The sequence below is a fragment of the Theropithecus gelada genome, chromosome 17 (genome assembly GCF_003255815.1).
Source record: "Theropithecus gelada isolate Dixy chromosome 17, Tgel_1.0, whole genome shotgun sequence".
Lineage (NCBI taxonomy): Eukaryota > Metazoa > Chordata > Mammalia > Primates > Cercopithecidae > Theropithecus > Theropithecus gelada.
This window is the reverse complement of record NC_037685.1, coordinates 79,354,334-79,373,910: the sequence shown is the minus strand read 5'-3', so window position 1 is coordinate 79,373,910 and position 19,577 is coordinate 79,354,334. Positions and strand designations below refer to the sequence as shown.

Genomic DNA, 19,577 nt, shown 5'->3' with positions numbered 1-19,577 from the left:
TAAATTACTTAATACCCAAAAGGAAGAGTTTCAGCTTAAACTAGACCAAATTCAAAAAAATAATAACAGTAAGGCATAACCAGATCTAGCCTTTTCTGAAAAAATATTTAAAACAAGAAAAACATGTGCTATAGAGGTTGTGATATCCTCAATCTTTGAGGAAATAACACCTATATTTAACTACCCTCACCTTACACACACTTTCTTCTGATTTTGGAGTTTTTAAAATGTAAGTATACTTTTTTTTTTTTTTTTGGAGATAGTCTCGCTGTCGCCCAGGCTGGAGTGCAGTGGCTTGATCTCAGTTCACTGCAACATCTGCCTCCTGTGTTCAAGCGATTCTCCTGCCTCAGCCTCCCGAGTAGCTGGGACTACAGGCACACACTACTGAACTAGGCTAATTTTGTATTTTTAGTAGAGATGGGGTTTCACCATGTTGGCCAGGCTGCTCTTGAACTCCTGACCTCAGGTGATCCACCTGCCTTGGCCTTCCAAAGTGCTGGGAGTACAGGTGTGAGCCACTGCGCCTGGCCCAAAATATGAGTATACTTTAAATATAAATATATAGAGAAACCATTCATAGAAACTTTTAAATGAAGATAAATCTGAAATATATTCCAATATATAGTTAATGTCATATTAAGGGGTTAAGGGAAGAGCTGGGAGGAAGAAGGAAGATAAGACTATGAACCTAAAATTTAGCCAGGTAGTAGGATTTTTATTCTCTAAACCTTATTTCAATCAATTTAAGGTTAAAAAAATTTTGTTTAAAAGGATGCAACTTCATTTTGTGCTTAAAAAGTAAGATTAACACCACACCAAAGATAAACATTCTTGAATTTGTTCTTTGGTGAAATGAGTAATTTAAAAATTTAAACAGCTCTAAAATATTAATTCAACTTCATAGGAAAGAGGAAAGAATGTTAGAAAATTGCTTATCAAAAAATAATGAGACCCAGGATAAGAGCTACTCATAATCATAACAATTAAATATTGAGGATTTTTCAGAAACCGAGTCAAATGCTTTTTATACCTTAAAGATTAAAGGCCCCTGTTTCATAGTCATTGAACAGTTCTTTGAAATGCTATGTAAAGATATCACTAACAATTGCAATTTATAAATACACACCCATATACATTTTCTTTTCTAAAATGTCATATCCCAAACACGAAAACAATCGAATAGCAGAACAACAGGATTAATAGTGTTTTTTTTTCTTTCAATTATTACTACTGAAACAAATCAAACCAACTGAGAGGTTGCCAGCACCCCAGAAGGCATTTCCGCATAAAAAGAGTTAATGAGCAGACCTCGCAGTTAAACAGCCAGTGACCATTTGCAAGCCTCCTAGGTATATTCCCAGCAGACACACTATCAGATTAAAGGAAGTGCAAACAAACTGGGCTGAAACTTTCTTTGTCAAAACCCAGCCTCTTCTTCCTGTGATGTCATATTACAAATCTAGCAAGCCTTTCTTTTTCACTTCAGAGAAAGCGACCTCAAGATACAGCTGGCAACTGAGGAAAAGGCCTCAATTCGGCAAGCGCTAACATGCTTGGGAATTTATTTTGGAACCTTTAAAAGACTCTTCTGCTTACCCACCATCTGGGATCCACTGCAGGAAAACAAAAAAGGAAAACTTCATTTAAAAGAAGCAAGAAGTAAAATGGGACAAATTCAGAATGTTTAAGTCTCTGAAACTCTGCACTGAAAAGAAAATACGATTGATAACTTAAGCTTAACATTCTGAGGCATAAAGAAACATTAACTTTGGAGTATTTATCTTGTCTACTGAAATAGAAGTTTAGAAGACAAGTGGTTTCATTCTGGTCACAGATCACATCTTTTCTTTAAATTTATAATCCTATGGGTTGGCCTCGTTGACTGTATTTTTTAAAGGTTTCTCGTCAGTTAACTGAGCCTTGGAATTCATGGATTTTCTAAAGACTAACAAATGAAAATATTTTCCTGTTGAAGAACCCAGCGGAAATTTTACAGCAACAAATTTCATGTTTCTTTTGGATATTTTTGAGAAAAATGAAATATTTATAAAACCATCCAAAGATCCAGATAATTTACAAATAAATTGAAGGTGATAATATGAATACCAAAGGAGACTGCAGCTGATGAAAGTGCTTCCAAACTGAAAATTGGACGTGCCTTTACGATGGTAAGCGTTAACAGCTCCCACTGCTTCTATAATGACTCCTTTAAGTACACTTTGTATGGGTGCATGTTCAGCACGGTCTTTGTGCTTGGGTTAATATCGAATTGTGTTGCCATATACATTTTCATCTGCGTCCTCAAAGTCCGAAATGAAACTACAACTTACATGATTAACTTGGCAATGTCAGACTTGCTTTTTGTTTTTACTTTACCCTTCAGGATTTTTTACTTCACAACACAAAATTGGCCATTTGGAGATTTACTTTGTAAGATTTCTGTGATGCTGTTTTACACCAACATGTACGGAAGCATTCTGTTCTTAACTTGTATTAGTGTAGATCGATTTCTGGCAATTGTCTACCCATTTAAGTCAAAGACTCTAAGAACCAAAAGAAATGCAAAGATTGTTTGCATTGGTGTGTGGTTAACTGTGATCGGAGGAAGTGCACCAGCGGTTTTGGTTCAGTCTACCCACTCTCAGGGTAACAATGCCTCAGAAGCCTGCTTTGAAAATTTCCCAGAAGCCACATGGAAAACATATCTCTCAAGGATTGTAATTTTCATTGAAATAGTGGGATTTTTTATTCCTCTAATTTTAAATGTAACTTGTTCTAGTATGGTGCTAAAAACTTTAAATAAACCTGTTACATTAAGTAGAAGCAAAATAAACAAAACTAAGGTTTTAAAAATGATTTTTGTACATTTGATCATATTCTGTTTCTGTTTTGTTCCTTACAATATCAATCTTATTTTATATTCTCTTGTGAGAACACAAACATTTGTTAATTGCTCAGTAGTGGCAGCAGTAAGGACAATGTACCCAATCACTCTCTGTATTGCTGTTTCAAACTGTTGTTTTGACCCTGTGGTTTACTACTTTACATCGGACACAATTCAGAATTCAATAAAAATGAAAAACTGGTCTACCAGGAGAAGTGACTTCAGATTCTCTGAAGTTCATGGTACAGAGAATTTTATTCAGCATAACCTACAGACCTTAAAACGTAAGATATTTGACAATGAATCTGCTGCCTGAAATAAAACCATTAAGACTCACTGGGACAGAACTTTCAAGTTTCTTCAACTGTGAAAAGTGTCTTTTTGGACAAACTATTTTTCCACCTCCAAAAGAAATTAACACATGGACATTTTAAAGTCTTTAGTATAAAGAAAATTTGTATTCAATGTGTTAAGCATTAACATGTATTTTATTTGTGTATACACTCCATCTGATTTTTCTGAGCCATTTTGATTTGTTCCTTCATTAAAAAAATCTCTTAAAGTTATTCAGTGTCTAAAAGTGACTGATTTAAATTATGTGGTGACAATCTGTAATGTCTTTGAATGATTTAATTTACTAAATTATTTTATACTAATTTATATAAGTTTCAGTATTTAATATTTTTATTCAACATACCATTTTTATTTTGAATTAAAACAACTAATCGTATTTGTTAAACTATGATTAACAAATGAGAAAGAAGAGTAATTTGAAATATCAAATGTTTTGGGAGTACTTTAAAATACATATATAACTAAAAACGTAGTCTTCTGTAGAAATGGTGACATATTAACATTGTTGTAAGATCTTGAGCAGTAACACTGATAACATTTGGGGAGTTTGGTTTGTGTAGGCAATTTGTAGAAAGCAGATGCTATCTATATGGTATGTTTGAAGTTACTATTTTGATTTTCTGTATGTAATGCACTCAATTTCAAAATGACACATGCCACAAAAATTGAGAGGGAGAAAACTAATAAAATGTCATTTTGCTAAGTTTTTACTTAGCAAAAAAATAAAATACTACCATAGGTACATTTTAAAGGTGCACTTACATCACAGTCAAGAACTTACGTTTTAAGTATGTTAGGTCAGAGAAACACCAGAGATAGTGAAATATAGTACTTGGCATTTAGAAAGTAATATACAGTCACATGTTGCTTATGATGCTTGCTTGGGTAATTATGTCATGCAAGCATCATAGTGTGTGCTTACACAACCCTAGAAGGTATATACTACTGTACACCTAGGTTTATATGGTATACCCTATTGCTTCTAGGCTACAAACCTATACAGCATGCTACTGTAAAGAATACTTTAGGCAACTGTAAAATAATGGTACTTGTGTATCTAAATATATCTCAACATAGAAAAGTACAGTAAAAATACAGTATGATAATCTTATGAGACAACCATCGTAAATGTGGTCATTGACCAAAATGCTGTTATGTGATGCATGACTATAAATATTTTCTTTTCCTTCACTCTTCTGGCCATTTTAAGCCAAATGTTGGACAGTTTAAAACATTATTTTAAGTAGGCAAGATGTTATTGTATGTAAAAATGATTTATTAAGGACACAGTTCCTTTCATTATAAAGCAACAAAACTACAAGGTCAAAAAACTAAACAAAACTATATTTTCATTTCACTAAACATAAAATGGGTATGGCTCTGAGGTATACTTTAGAAAAAAGTACCAAGTACACTAAAACTTTTTTATTATCCAACATATTCGTTTTTTTAAAAAATTCAGGCCGGGCACAGTGGCTCACACCTGTAATCCTAAAACTTTGGGTGGCCGAGGCGGGTGGATCGTAAGGTCAAGAGATCAAGACCATCCTGGCCAACATGGTGAAACCCTGTCTCTACTAAAAATACAAAAATTAGCTGGGCGTGGTGGCACATGCCTGTAGTCCCAGCTACTCGGGAGGCTGAGGCAGGAGAATCGCTTGAACGCAGGAGTCAGAGGTTGCAGTGAGCCAAGATTTCACCACTGCACTCCAGCTGGGCAACAGAGCAAGACTCTATATCAATAAATAAATAAATTAAAAATAAAAAATCAAGCAGTTCTCCAAAGTTAACTAAAAAAGAAGGCCTTCTATTTAAGAAAAAGGACATGTAATTAAATTCAGCATCCAACCTATCTGATTTTTACTGTCTTAATCTTTCAAGTCCTGAATACAACTTGGACAAAAAATTCTTTTAAGACAAAAATTTGATTTTTGCTGTTCTCTAGGTTTGAGCTGCAATCATTTCAGAAAAACCACAATCATTTGCTAGACAGGTAAACCCATTTTCAATAAAATAACAGTGGGGGGTTTTCTTTAGGGATCCATGTTTTCCTTTAGATAAACCTAAAGCAAAATACATCTTTAATGCCTTCAGCCCAGGAATTCCAGGTTACAGTGAGATATGATCACACCACTGTACTTCAGTATGGATGACAGAGCAAGACCCTATCTCAAAAAAAGAAAAAAAAATAATAAAGAAAGAAAAGAAAAATGCTTAGAACAAACCCAAAAACTAGTGAAGAATACTAACCATGGTCCTTTATATCCCAAGAGAAGTATATACATAATATAAGTGTGTTTTCTTCCATTGACTTGAAATCCCTTTATTTGATATCACACTTCAGTAAATAAAAATACAGTCTTTCTTAAACATACTGAGTTGAAAAGCAACTACCAATCTACCAATCTGGGGCAAACGGGTGGAGAATTCTGTAACTTTGAGATTTCTCGGAACTCTCCTCAGTTTAAAGATCTCAACTTAAGGCAAGATCGCAAAGCATGAATATAACTTTAAAATACAAGTAAAACAGTCATTAAATAGTTGTTATTACTATGTTCATAAAGAAACTTTTTGGTGTCTCTTGTCAACAGGAAGATAAATGAATCAAAAGTTTTGTAAGATTCTTTATAAAGCAATACATAACAGATAACAAACATAGTTTTCTCATCTAGAACTTCAAATACTGGGTAAATCTTACCTATGGGAAAAAAGTGTACCAGAACAAAATTTATTTTCCTTTGTTAGTGTTGTACTTTGTGGTAAATCATATATTCTGAGGGTTTTCTCTTCCCTTCCCCCTTTATTCAGAAAAACCTATATTAATATTAGAACTCTGATAATTTTACTTTTTATTACCTGAAAATGATAGCACTAAGCCCCCCATACAAAAACTGTGCCCACTGTTATTAACATTTTCATAAAACAGTAGATGATTTGACTAATCTTCCTTCCCACATTAACTCTCTTCAAAGGAACAGAGTTAGCTAAGAAAATTTTTCAGGTGTGGAAAAATGGCTTTCCAGCATCCTAATAATTTCTGAACTTAGAAATCATCTTTTCTGAGAAAATATCAAGTACCTAGTTTTAAAAAAGCATAAAAATATATGTATTTTTATTATATGTATTTATATATTATATATGTAATATATTCACAGAAAATTAAACTGAATATACTACTTAAGGAGTTATCAACGAACCTTAATATTCTACGTTCAAAATGCTGAAAAGTAAATTGGAAATATAAATCCTAATTATAGATATTGGTATTTAAAGAAATTAGCCACTAAATTGAGAAATATAAAATAGAAAATGGAGCAAACTTCATATTCCCATCCAAGAAACATTTGGTTCATGAATGGTACATAGTTATCAAGAATCTGAAGCAATTGCTTTTTGGTCCTACAATTTTGGACACTTGATGAACCAAGTATTTTGTCTTTTGTCAATATATTAGGTTACTATTTCTAAGAGGAAGCTTTACTACCTTCCAGCACCTAAACTTTTTTAGTGCCTAAATGCCAATCCAACTCTGGATGTCACAAATGTTCTTAGTTGTGAATAAATTTTTGTGTAGAAACAATTTTATAAACAGTGCTTAGGCAGGGATAAAATCTTAAAGACTCCAAAAACAAACTTTTTGAAAAGCTTTTTGGGGCTTTCCTGAAAATTGAATTACCCATTTATAACATGGCTCCTAAGAAATAAATTACAAATTAAAAAGGGCTAATGAACAAACTTAAGAATGTAGAACATATTAATATCTAAACTGACCAGAGTATTTAATGATCAACATTACTTATTTAGCAACATTTTCCAGATATCAACATGTACATACTCCTAAGATCTCTAATTCTCAAATTTCTATTTCCTCTCTTTATCATTTTTACTTAATGTCAGACAGTTTTATGAAAGTACAAAGAATGTCCATTAAACAAAGCAACAGACCAGATAATAAATGAATAGGAGATTAACGCCAGGCAAACTTCTCCCTCTTTCTTATTACCTTAAAATGATAGCGTTAAGCCTCTCCCACCTTCCTGTCTTCCTGCCCCCAAAAGATTTACTACAATAACCTCTTAAAAGGGTACAAAATTACCTCTTTTATTGGAAAAGCAGTGTTAAAAACAGAATTCAAATGATAGAGCCCAGAAGGGGTATAATTCAAAAATTTAATAATCAGTTTTCTCAAAACTTGGTTTACTCATAATAGATTTCAAGCAATTTTTAAAAATAAAAAAAGTTTAAGTAACTGTAAGAAACAATTATGTGTTGTATACTTACAGCAGAGTTACAGTTAATAGCCATGGGATAAATGTGCTAAGTTCCATTATCATCCTATCAAAATGGCTTCTGGAACATTCACAACTTAGAACAGAAGGGCCTGATGGTCATCTGATATAACTACATCTTAGGCTGAGGAAACTGAGGAACTATAAGACTAAATATGAGACACAATATCACATAACAAATTAAGGTAGAGCCAGGGTAAGAACTCCGTTTGTTTGTTTTTTGTTGGTTTTTAATAGAAAGATGAGGTCTTGCTATATTGCCCAGGCTGGACTTGATACCTGGGCTCAAGCAATCTTCCCAATTCAGCCTCTCAAGCAGCTGGGACTACAGGTGCAGGCCACTGCACCTGGCTGAACCCAGTTTCTTTGTTTTTACTCATCTAATTATTTAATGGTGGCAAGGCAAGCACCACAGGCAAAGGCCCTGTGGGAGAGAACTTGGATACTGAAAGGATTAAAACATTCAAAGTGGCTGGAGAAATAGGGCTGACATCTTACATGTACTTATAGGCCATGTTAAGACCACGTTAAGTGCTGAGAGGCTGTGGAGAGTCCTCAAGAATTTTAAGGTAGGGGAAACATAATCAAATAAAGATTTGTCTGATACAGGGTAGAGATGCATTTGTCTTCAGCAAGAAAAGAAAAATAATCACAATAAGAACTATATTTATACATTTAAAGGGCCCTTCTTATCTTTTTTTTTCTGATTTGTCCTTTCTCCCTTATTAAAATGGGAGAAATTCTTTTTTAAATGATGGTGATAATAGATGAGAAGACTATTTTAATGTCATTACTTGGCAAAATTTGGACAGCAGCTGTCATGGAGAAATTGCTACCCGGAATGAAAAATAGTACAAAACTTACGGATGGGATTTGGCAATATCTAACATACACATATACACACACATTAACCCTTTGACCCAACATTCTTACTTCTAGGTATTTATCCTCAAGACACAATTTCAATTATATGAACATACACACACATAACACACACATACATACACACACACACACACACACACACAGCTATTTATTGTGGTAATATTCAAAATTGCAAAAAACTGGAAACTACCTAGATGTCCAATCATAGAAAACTAGTTGAACAGACTGTAGTATATATACACAATACAGTACTATGCTGCCGTGATAATGAGAAATATCTCTATAAACTGATAGGGAATGACTTCAAGAAGGTAGTGTTAAATGAAAAAAGCAAAGCATAAAAGAGCACACATAGTATGCCACCTTTTGTATAAGAAAAAGGCAAAATAAAACATGTATAACTGCTTATTTTTATAAAAAGAAACAGAGGAAAGATAAACCAAAATACAAGGGTGGGGTGGGAAATGGGATAGAAGGAATATCAAAGAATATGACATTTTTCAGATCATACCTTTTTGTATAGTTACGACTTTGGGAAACATGTTAGTGTTTTATACGGGGTATTGACAAACTTTCTTCTCAAGGAGTAGATAGTAAATATTTTAGGTTTGCAGGCTCTACTGTCTTGCTGCAACTTCTCAACTCTGTACTGCAGTGCAAAAGCAGCCACAGACAATATATAAATGAATAAAGTGGCTGTGTTACAATAAAATTTATGGTCTGTGGACTGTGCATGCCATCTCCTGTTATATGTAGTCAAAACTGTGGGCCAACAAGGATGGCGGAAAAACACCCTAGAACTTCATTTATTTTAGTGTCTGGCACAAACTGGTCTCAATAATTAGAATGAATCTTAAAATTCTTCAAAAGCCCGAGGAAAAAAGGCAAATTTTCTTTCGTTAATACACAAATTCATTATTACTCTTATTACTTCATTTATCAACTTTAAACTGTATTTGTTAAATTCCCACCATTTAGATGAGGTTATACAATTGCTAAAAGAAACCATTTTGTTGTTGAAGGCATTCTTTTTGAAACTATCTGATTTCTCATGTGGAACAAATATTTTCTGGGCTTGTTGCATCCTAGGATTTTTCGTATTTTTCTCCCTGCACTGGTGTGATGGTTTCACTCTTTATTAGGTCTCATGATTTCCCTTTTGTGGATTCTTTTTTCATTTAGTTAAAGCACATTCCCTAGTTATTTCATTTCAAAAGGGCAGTCAAGAGATAAACATTCGGAGTCCTTGCATTTCCAAATTTCATTTTGCTGTCATATTTGACAAATTTTAGGTTATAAAATATCCAGTATTCCTAGTGAGAACTTCTGTGCTGATCTGGATCTCATTCCCATAAAATAACTTACTTTTTCTCTCTGGAAGCTTTTATAATTTTCTCATTATCTTTAGAATTCTGAATTTTTCACTGGGTGGGGTGGCTCACGCCTGTAATCCCAGCACTTTGGGAGGCCAAGGCGGGCGGATCACGAAGTCAGGAGTTTAAGACCAGGCTAACCAACATGGTGAAAATCCGTCTCTACTAAAAATACAAAAATTATCTGGGCATGGTGTCACGCGCCTGTAATCCCAGCTACTCAGGAGGCTGAGGCAGGAGACTCGTTTGAACCCAGGAGGCAGAGGTTGCAGTGAGCCGAGATCACACGACTGCACTCCAGCCTGGGTGACAGAGCGAGACTGTCATAGGGAGAAAAAAAAAAAAAGTATCCACATTCATTCATCATGCTCGGCACTATGGGACCTTTCCATCTGAAGCCCCCTAGTTTTCATTAGTTTTGGAATTTTTTTTTTTTTTCTGTTCTTTTTTATTATTTTCTCTCCTCCATTTTCTCTGGTCTTTCTTATGGTAATGAATAAATATTGAACTGAGGTACCTGAAAATACCAAAGTAAGGAACTACATAACCTACCAGTACAATAGTTTGTTGTATTTTCCTCCTAGGAAGAACTGCCTTTCCTATTTCTTTTTCTTTAGGTCTGTTACAGAAGTCTGGGTTTACTTCAGTTTCTGTTCTGCTTCTCTCTTTGGCACCATCAGGAAACCCTAGCCCTGTGTCTACAAGTGTACACAAAATTTGAAGGTGGGGGCAGGCTTGTACCTGTATAGTTTATGCATTACACAACAGCATGGGGCTTTAGCCTAAACTGTACACCAAGCTTAGGGTTGCTGTGTCCAGATGGCATCTTTTTATAATTCATTAGTACAGAGGAAGGTGCTTTTTTTTCTTTTTTCTTTGAGACAGTGTCTCATTCTGTCACCCAGACTGGAATGCAGTAGCACAGTCACGGCTCACTGCAGCCTCAACTTCCCAGGCTCAAGCAATCCTCCCACTTCAGCCTCCCAAGTATCTGGGACTACAGAGGTGCATTTTCTTTATTCTCATAGGCTGGCATGGCCTTAGATGGGGGACTGGTCCAGGTGTTTCATGTTCTTAAAATGTTGCTCACAAAGTGTAGTACCCAGTCCAGCAGCATCAGTATCACCTGGAAACATATCAGAAATACAAATTCTTGGACCCTACACTGGAAACTTTGTGACTGGGCCCAGCAATCTGTAATCTGTGTTTTAACAAGCCCTCCAGGTAATTTTGATGCATGCTCAAGTTTGAGGACCATTGCCAGATAGCACTTTAGAAAACCTTCCTGATTATTGCCCCACTCTCTGCATCTGCTACTTGGAGCTTGGAGGCTCTCTAAGACTCCCACTTCCACAAGTCCCCTTTCCTGGGGGTGTTGTGTGCTGTGGTTTTCTCTACTTTATCATATCCACAACAGTCTTCATTTATTTTGTATACTAAAAAAAAAAAGAATCAACTCCTCCACATCCCTCCGCAGTTTTTCTGCTTCACAGTCTGAGTACTGCTGGGTTTCACTCCCCTGTGATATGTGTCTTTTTTGTCATTTCTGCAGGGTTTGCCAGGAGAAAGGAGGTAGAAGTGTGTGGTGAGTCTGCTATTCCAATGTGCTAAGTTCCAATATCTCATTATAAATGAGAAACAGTCTCATTTTTAAAAGCAACTGTACAGTCCAAGTTACACAAAAAGTCATATTACTTAAGCCCTTTTACTGCTGCTAAAAAATAACAAAGTGTTTTTACATCAACACACAGGAGATCTTTACATTACTAACAACATAACCTTAAATTTAATTTTCTTTTAAAACTGATAATTTTCCAACTAATTTTACCAATTATTGTTAGCTCATATTTTAATAGGACATAAAACCTATGAGTTATAGGTTTTATATATAAAAAAGGTTAAAAGATTTTATATATAGTACTTTATGAACAGAAGAAGTTTATTTAAATAAAAATGAATACTACTTAAGACTTTGGAAGTCTTACTCTGGGAGGCCAAAGCAATAGGATCACTTGGGTCTAGGAGTTTGAGACCAGCATGGGCAACAGCAAGGCCCTGTCTCTACAAAGAATAAAAAAAATTAGCTGGGTGTGTTGGCTCACACCTGTAGTCACATCTACTAGGGAGGCCGAGGTGGGAGGATCACTTGAGCCCAAGAGTTCAAGACTTCAGTGAGCTATGATTGTGTCATTGCACTCCAGCCTGGGAAAACAGAGTGAGACTCGTCTGTTTTAAAAAAAAAAAAAAAAAAAAGGTTTTCTGCAAGGGATTTCTCTACTACTCTCCATCCCTTCCCCAGGCCATTTATTCTTCATTGGAACTGAAATGTGTGAAAGTTTATTTTCAGAAGACCCCATTAAAATACGTGGGTTCAACTAAATCCGATGCCAATCTAAAAGTGCATACTATTAAAAGTGCCCAATATTCCTATGAAAAACATAATGCAAAAAAATTATATTTTCAAGAACAGATAGTAAGTTCAGTATTGGATTAGGGTATCCTATGTTCATTTTTGTTTATGACTCATGTAAAAGATAAGTAATTTCACTTCTCCACCTTTTTCATCTTAATGTTTAAAAGAAAAAAGCTAAATGAGAAAACCTAATATAAAAACTATCATTACCTAATACGTAAATTTAAAAACTTTTAGACAATTTAATTATCTTAAAATATGAAAAGGGCATAATGATAAAACGACCAGACTTAAAAGATAGCAAGACAGATTTATGTTAGTCTTTGAAGAATTCTTAAGGAATATAATCAAAATCTTAAAGATAAATTTGTTGTTATATTTAGCGGACATAAGAACACTGAAACTTAGCAAAGTAAGAAAAGGCTTTTTTGAAAAGGCTAAGAAACAAATCCAGCTGTTTCCTATTCTACGTTTCCTTATCGTGTTCTAAATCTAGCACTTACAGGAAGACACCAAAAATACCTTTGATATTTGGCCATTTCTGAGAAAAGCTGAAAATATGAAGAATCAATTAAGTACATTAATAACAACACCAAGGACCACAAATGTGTATGTTGAAACAGACTGGGTTGTGACAGTTCAGAGTTTTTAAAACATGCTATAAATATTTGGAAAAATGAAATGCCAAAAAGTTATATTTTATAATTAAAGGTAAGTAAGCTTAGATGATTTAAGAACAATTGCCTTAGAGTAGTTCTAAAATTTTAGTAAACTCAATAATTAATAACAGCCTTTTATTTCGCTGCAGAAATTCAGAAGCTACACTAATTAGGATTGATTTCTCCTATTTCTCTTCTTTGTTTGTTGCATATCCAGAATTCCAGAGCCCTTCCTCACAATTCCAGTTAAGATATGTTTACAAACTGAAAATTTTAAAACTAAATTCAAGTAATTATCTAATATCATGACTCTTCATAAAAATTCTCTGAATAAGAATATATGTGCTTCCACCCCACAGGTTAAGTACAGAGAATATGTCCTAGCTATTCTTCTGCCATTGCTACTTCCCTTCTTGTTTGTACTTGAATAGTGAACTAACACCACCCTCAGGGTAATTACTGACATGATTCATAACTAAAGCAATATGACAAATTCCAACTGTAATATAACAGTGAACACTGCCCATACTTAACAATGCTGGAGTCCCATGATGCCTTTTCCCCCTGAACTTTTTCCATTTTGAGAAGGTGATGGGGGAGGAGGGGTGCCTCAAGAGCAGAGAAAAATTCTCTGTACTTATAATAAGCCAAGATAAACAGGTTAATACTGTGTAACTGTATCCTCGGTTCTCTGTTCTTATGAAATTACTGTATAGTAGAGGAAAAGCAATGAAGGGTACTAGCAATTAATTGTTATGTTTCTAATTACTATTCTCATAAACGCTCATTTATTCCTCACAACAAGTCTGAAAGTTATCCCTATTTTATATACAAGGCAACCTGAGATACAGAGACATAATTTGCTCAGAACCACACCAAAGCAAGTTACATGACATCTCTGGACCTCAGGTTTCTTTATCTATAAAATAGGGATAGCAATGTTTACACTTCCAGGCTTCTGTGAATATTAAGTAAGATCTGCTCACTCAAAGTCCAGGCCCTTTTTGCTGTAGCATAGTAACACTCACAAACAGAAAAATACAAACACAGATAAAACATGAGGAAATAAACTAATCATGACAACGTACATACCAAACAGTAAACTAACATACACTAAGAGGCAACATAGAGTCTAAAAGTATAGTCTCTGGAACCAGACAGCCTGAGTTAAAATACTGGCTCTGTCACCAGCCAGTTTTGTGGACAAGGGAAAGTTTCTCCATCTGTGAAACAGTGATGAGAGAATCTATTTCATAGAGTTGTGAGAAGTTATGAGTTAATACACCAAAGCACTTTTAATAGTACCTGTAATAGGAAATATGCAAAAACATTACCTAATATTACTTCTACACTGAAATGTCACACACATAAATGAGAGTTATTTTGATGTTGGTCTGTATGGTTACCAGACAAGCTTCCAAAGAAGTAAGCAAGTGATGAGCACTACTTCCTAAAGGAAGTTTCTATGAGCTACCTACAGGACATTCCTGAGTTGTTAGATTTTTTTATTTTTGGACATCCTTGAAATTCTTAGTCCCTTTTGCCAATTAATGAACAAAGAGAATGGGTAATATGTATAATATGAATGGTGTGATGGGGAGGAGTGACATGAATAGACAAGTTATGAATATTTCTCTACAGTAAACTCTGGCATTTTTTCATGTGTCAGAGTGTTTTAAAATTAAAGAAGGGGATAGATACATAGAGAAAAGAATAGACTTAGGGATCAGACATATGACTCAGGTACTAGAAGTTACTTGAGCAAAGGTTTAGAAATGAAAAGGATTTTATGTTTAAAATCATAAACAGGCTACCTGCATTGATTTATAACAGTTATTACAGTTTCTTTAGATTTTCTTATTGTTGTCCTTTTTTAACATATGAGAACCCACATGAAAACCCATTTAATGCCTTATTAATCCTTAACAATGATGAAAAAGAAATACAGTTATTTTATTACATTGAGCTTATATTCCTAGATCTTTAAGCAATCATCTAATTACATTTCGTATGTAGCATATCCTCGCTACATTTCAGTGGATGATTATTCATGAGTTAAATTACTATCCTTTTTCTGTTTGTATTCTTTCTGCTTATCTATCTTAAAATTTTTGTAGATTATTAGTTCACTGGCAGAAAAATAATGTCACCATAAAATATTTATTTCTAAGATATTGCCTTCTTTTATTTTCCCTTCTTTGTCGTTACATTTTTTCATTCGTATAGAAGATGACTTTAGGCATACCTGGAATCTTTTACTAAAAACAGAGAAAGAATAAAACAACAAAAACCTCAGGTCTAATGTTTCAGTCTATGAAAACAATCTTGACATCCATTTCTCTCACCCCTTCCCTTGAAAGTTGATCCAAATACCTAATTTCAAACTAAATTATTATGGATTCTGAAAACACTTATAGTAAAGTCTCATTTCTAGGAGTTGCATGAATGAAACATATATGCATACTAGCATTTACTTTTATAATATAGTTTGCTCATTTTTGTAAAGTCTTCTTTTAATCCTTCTTCCTGAGGAATAAATCAGACCAATAGTCACAGTGCACTGCACAAAGGAGCTAGTCAACAAATGTTACTTTTCCCTTTCTTGTTACTAATTAGCTCCCAGGCAAAACACTTCTCTTCTTACTCAAGATAAAAAATACACATATATATTATGCTTTCACTTAGAATAAAATTAACTTACTATTTATATTGCTTCCTTTATACTGTCCCATATGCCTGACTATATATTATAGAGATAATATAAACAGCGTGAATGATTAAACAGAAATAATGTAGTACATTGACAGAGCCCTTTGCTGGAAACCAGTATGGAATTTGGAATCAAACCAATATGAGTTCAAATGCCAACTGGGTGACCTTAGTCAAACTACTTAAAGAGAGCTGATGATCTGTTCTAGGGAAGTGTAATGAAACAGATCCTTGAAATAATAATATAATAAATATGAGAGACAGCTTTAAAAAAAATTACAGGATTCTATCAACTATTGAGAAAGAAAAGGAGAAAATGCTCAGTATTTAAGCCTGGATGATTTGAAAAGTAAAAAAATAGACATAGTGGGAAGCAGAGGTCCATTTAGAACAAGCTAAATAATTTCAGTTTTGAATAATGAAGTCGTCTCCTAAATCACTTGAGAAACTAGTTTTTGCTGTGGAAGTCAAGGGCAAAGCTATATTAGTAATACATTGGGTCAGAGTGAGAAAGGTTAAAGCTTTAGCTATGTTTTCAGAATTGAATTTTTTAAAATTAAAATAAAATGTTTCCTCTTTTTGGCAAAGAACAGTAAATACACGGTTATTTTAAGTAATTCATGAGAAGCTTTTAAAAATATAGCATAATTACTTTATCATTATATTAGCATGGCTGTTGTGCAAAAGTATATATGGCGTCATACAGCTTCACTGTCCTGATCCATGCTTTTAAAAAGTGTTAAATGTGGCTTAATCATTATCTTACAATTAACTTGCCTTCCTGAGTTGTAGCTCTCAGCAAAATATAACTTAAAACAAATAATGTCTAATGGTAAATACTTAAAATACTTCTGCAAAGTACACCAAAGGTTAATGACCCACCATACAAACAGACAACAGATATCCTTTTTGGTTTTTTGAGAGCCACAGACTGTTCTCCCTTTTGTGTTTGCTTCCTGTCAATATTGACATTTCAAAAGAATACCAAAAAAGCTTAAAATTTTGTTTATAAGTTTGTCAATAAATCAGGACTCTAAAACCATGGGCTATTCATTACAAATTGTACTCATACATAAAATGACCCTTGATTTAAATTTGAAGAAATAATTTGAAAGATATATTTTAAATATTTTCTCTTTTTTTTATTATACTTTAAGTTCTAGGATACATGTACAGAACGTGCAGGTTTGTTACATAGGTATACACATGCCATGGTGATTTGCTGCACCCATCAACCCATCATCTACATTAGGTATTTCTCCTAATGCTATCCCTCCCTTAGACCTCCACCGCCTGACAGGCCCTGGTGTGTGATGTTCCCCTCCATGTGTCCATGTGTTCTCATTGTTCAACTTTAACTTATGAGTGAAAACATGCATTGTTTGGTTTTCTCTTCCTGTGTTAGTTTGCTGAGAATGATGGTTTCCAGTTTCATCCATGTCCCTGCAAAGGACATGAACTCATCCTTTTTTATGGCTGCATAGTATTCCATGGAGTATATGTGCCATGTTTTCTTTATCCAGTCTACCATTGATAGGCATTTGGGATGGTTTCAAGTCTTTGCTATTGTGAATAGTGCTGCAATAAACATATGTGTGCATGTTCTTTTTAGTAGAACGATTTATAATCCTTTAGGTATATACTCAGTAATGGGATTACTGGGTCAAATGTTATTTCTGGCTCTAGATCCTTAAGGAATCGCCACACTGTCTTCCACAATGGTTGAACTAATTTACACTCCCACCAACAGTGTAAAAGTGTTCCTATTACTCCACAGTCTCTCCAGCATCTGTTGTTTCCTGACTTTTGAACGATTGCCATTCTAACTGCCATGAGATGGTATCTCATTGTGGTTTTGATTTGCATTTCTCTAATGACCAGTGATGATGAGCTTTTTTTCATATGTTTGTTGGTCACATAAATATCTTCTTTTGAGAAGTGTCTGTTCATATCCTTCACCCACTTTTTGATAGGGTTGTTTGTTTTCCTGTAAATTTGTTTAAGTTCCTTGTAGATTCTGAATATTAGCTCGTCAGATGGATAGATTCCAAAAATTATCTCCCATTCTGTAAGTTGCCTGTTCACTCTGAAGATAGTTTCCTTTGCTGTGCAGAAGCTCTTTAGTTTAGTAAGATCCCATTTGTCAATTTTGGCTTTTGTTGCCATTGCTTTTGGTGTTTTAGTCATGAAGTCTTTGCCCATGCCTATGTCCTAAATGGTATTGCCTAGGTTTTCTTCTAGGGTTTTTATGGCTTTAGGTCTTACATTTAAGTCTTTAATCCATCTTGAGTTAATTTTTGTATAAGGTGTAAGAAAGGGGTCCAGCTTCAGTTTTCTGCATATGGCTAGCCAGTTTTCCCAACATCACTTGTTAAATAGAGAACCCTTTGCCCAGTGCTTGTTTTTGTCAGGTTTGTCAAAGATCAGATAGTTGTAGATATGTGGCATTATTTCTGAGGTCTCTGTTCTGTTCCGTCGGTTTATTTATCTGTTTTGGTACCAGTACCATGCTGTTTTGATTATTGTGGCCTTGTAGTATAGTTTGAAGGCAGGTAGTGTGCTGCCTCCATCTTTGTTCTGTTTGCTAAGGATTGTCTTAGCTATACAGGCTCTTTTTGTGGTTCCATATAAAATTTAAAGTAGTTTTCTCTAATTCTGTGAAGAAAGCCAAAGGTAGCTTGATGCGGATAGCACTGAATCTATAAATTACTTTGGGCAGTATGACCATTTTTACGCTATAATTCTTCCTATCCATGAGCATGGAATGTTTTTCCATTTGTTTGTGTCCTCTCTTATTTCCCTGAGCAGTGGCTGCTCTTAATATTTTTTCCTTCATTTCAACCTTGGTGAATCTGACAATTATATGTCTTCGGGTTGCTCTTCTTGAGGAGTATCTTTGTGGTGTTCCCCGTATTTCTCAAATTTGAATGTTGGACTGTCTTGCTGGGTTGGGAATGTTCTCCTGAAGAGTGTTTTCTAACTTGGTTCCATTCTCCCTGTCACTTTCAGGTACACCAATCAAATGTAGGTTTGGTCTTTTCACATAGTCCCCTATTTCTTGGAGGCTTTGTTTGTTCCTTTTCGTTCTTTTTTCTCTAATCTTGTCTTCGCACTTTATTTCATTAAGCTGATCTTCAATCTCTGATATCCTTTTTTTCTGTTTGATCGATTCAGCTATTGGTACTTGTGTATGCTTCACAAAGTCCTCGTGCTGTGTTTTTCAGTTCCATCAGGTTATTTATGTTTTTCTCTAAACTAGTTATTCTAGTTAGCAATTCCTCTAACCTTTTTTCAAAGTTCTTAGCTTCCTTGCATTGCATTAGAATATGCTCCTTTAGCTAGGAGGAGTTTGTTATTACCTACCTTCTGAAGCCTACTTCTGTCAATTCGTCAAACTCATTCTCTGTCCAGTTTTGTTCCCTTGGTGGCGAGGAGTTGTGATTCTTTGGAAGAGAAAAGGCACTCTGGTTTTCGGAATTTTCAGCCCTTTTGCTCTGGTTTTTCCTCATCTTCGTGATTGTATCTACCTTTGGTCTTTGACGTTGGTGACCTTCAAATGGGGTTTCTGTGTGGACGTCCTTTTTGTTGATGTTGATACTATTCATTTCTGTTTGTTAGTTCTCCTTCTAACAGTCAGACCCCTCTGCTGCAGGTCTGCTAGAGTTTGCTGGAGGTCCACTCCAGACCCTGTTTGCCTGGATATCACCAGCAGAACAGCAAAGATTGCTGCCTGTTCCTTCCTCTGGAAGCTTTATCCCAGGGGGCACCCACCAGATGGCACCTGGAGCTCTCCTGTATGAGGTGTCTGTCGATTCCTGCCAGGAGGTGTTTCCCAGTCAGGAAGCACGGGGGTCAGGGACCCACTTGAGGAGGCAGGCAGTCTGTCCCTTAGCAGAACTCGAATACTGTGCTGGGAGATCCACTGCTCTGTTCAGAGCCAGCAGGCAGGAACATTTAAGTCTGCTGAAGATGTGCCCATAGCCACCCTTTCCCCCAGGTGCTGTGTCC

General features: G+C 35.0%; 2 protein-coding genes across 2 annotated transcripts in view; one reads left to right on the top strand and one right to left on the bottom strand.

The window, feature by feature from the left end:
- Positions 1–19,577, bottom strand: part of RB1 (RB transcriptional corepressor 1) — a 170,860-nt gene that overhangs the window by 52,651 nt on the left and 98,632 nt on the right. The gene's annotated exons all lie outside the window — the stretch shown is intronic.
- Positions 625–3,547, top strand: LPAR6 (lysophosphatidic acid receptor 6). The gene has a single exon (XM_025364230.1). It carries the CDS (start codon positions 2,169–2,171, stop codon positions 3,201–3,203), a length of 1,035 nt encoding a protein of 344 aa, XP_025220015.1. The 5' UTR covers positions 625–2,168; the 3' UTR covers positions 3,204–3,547.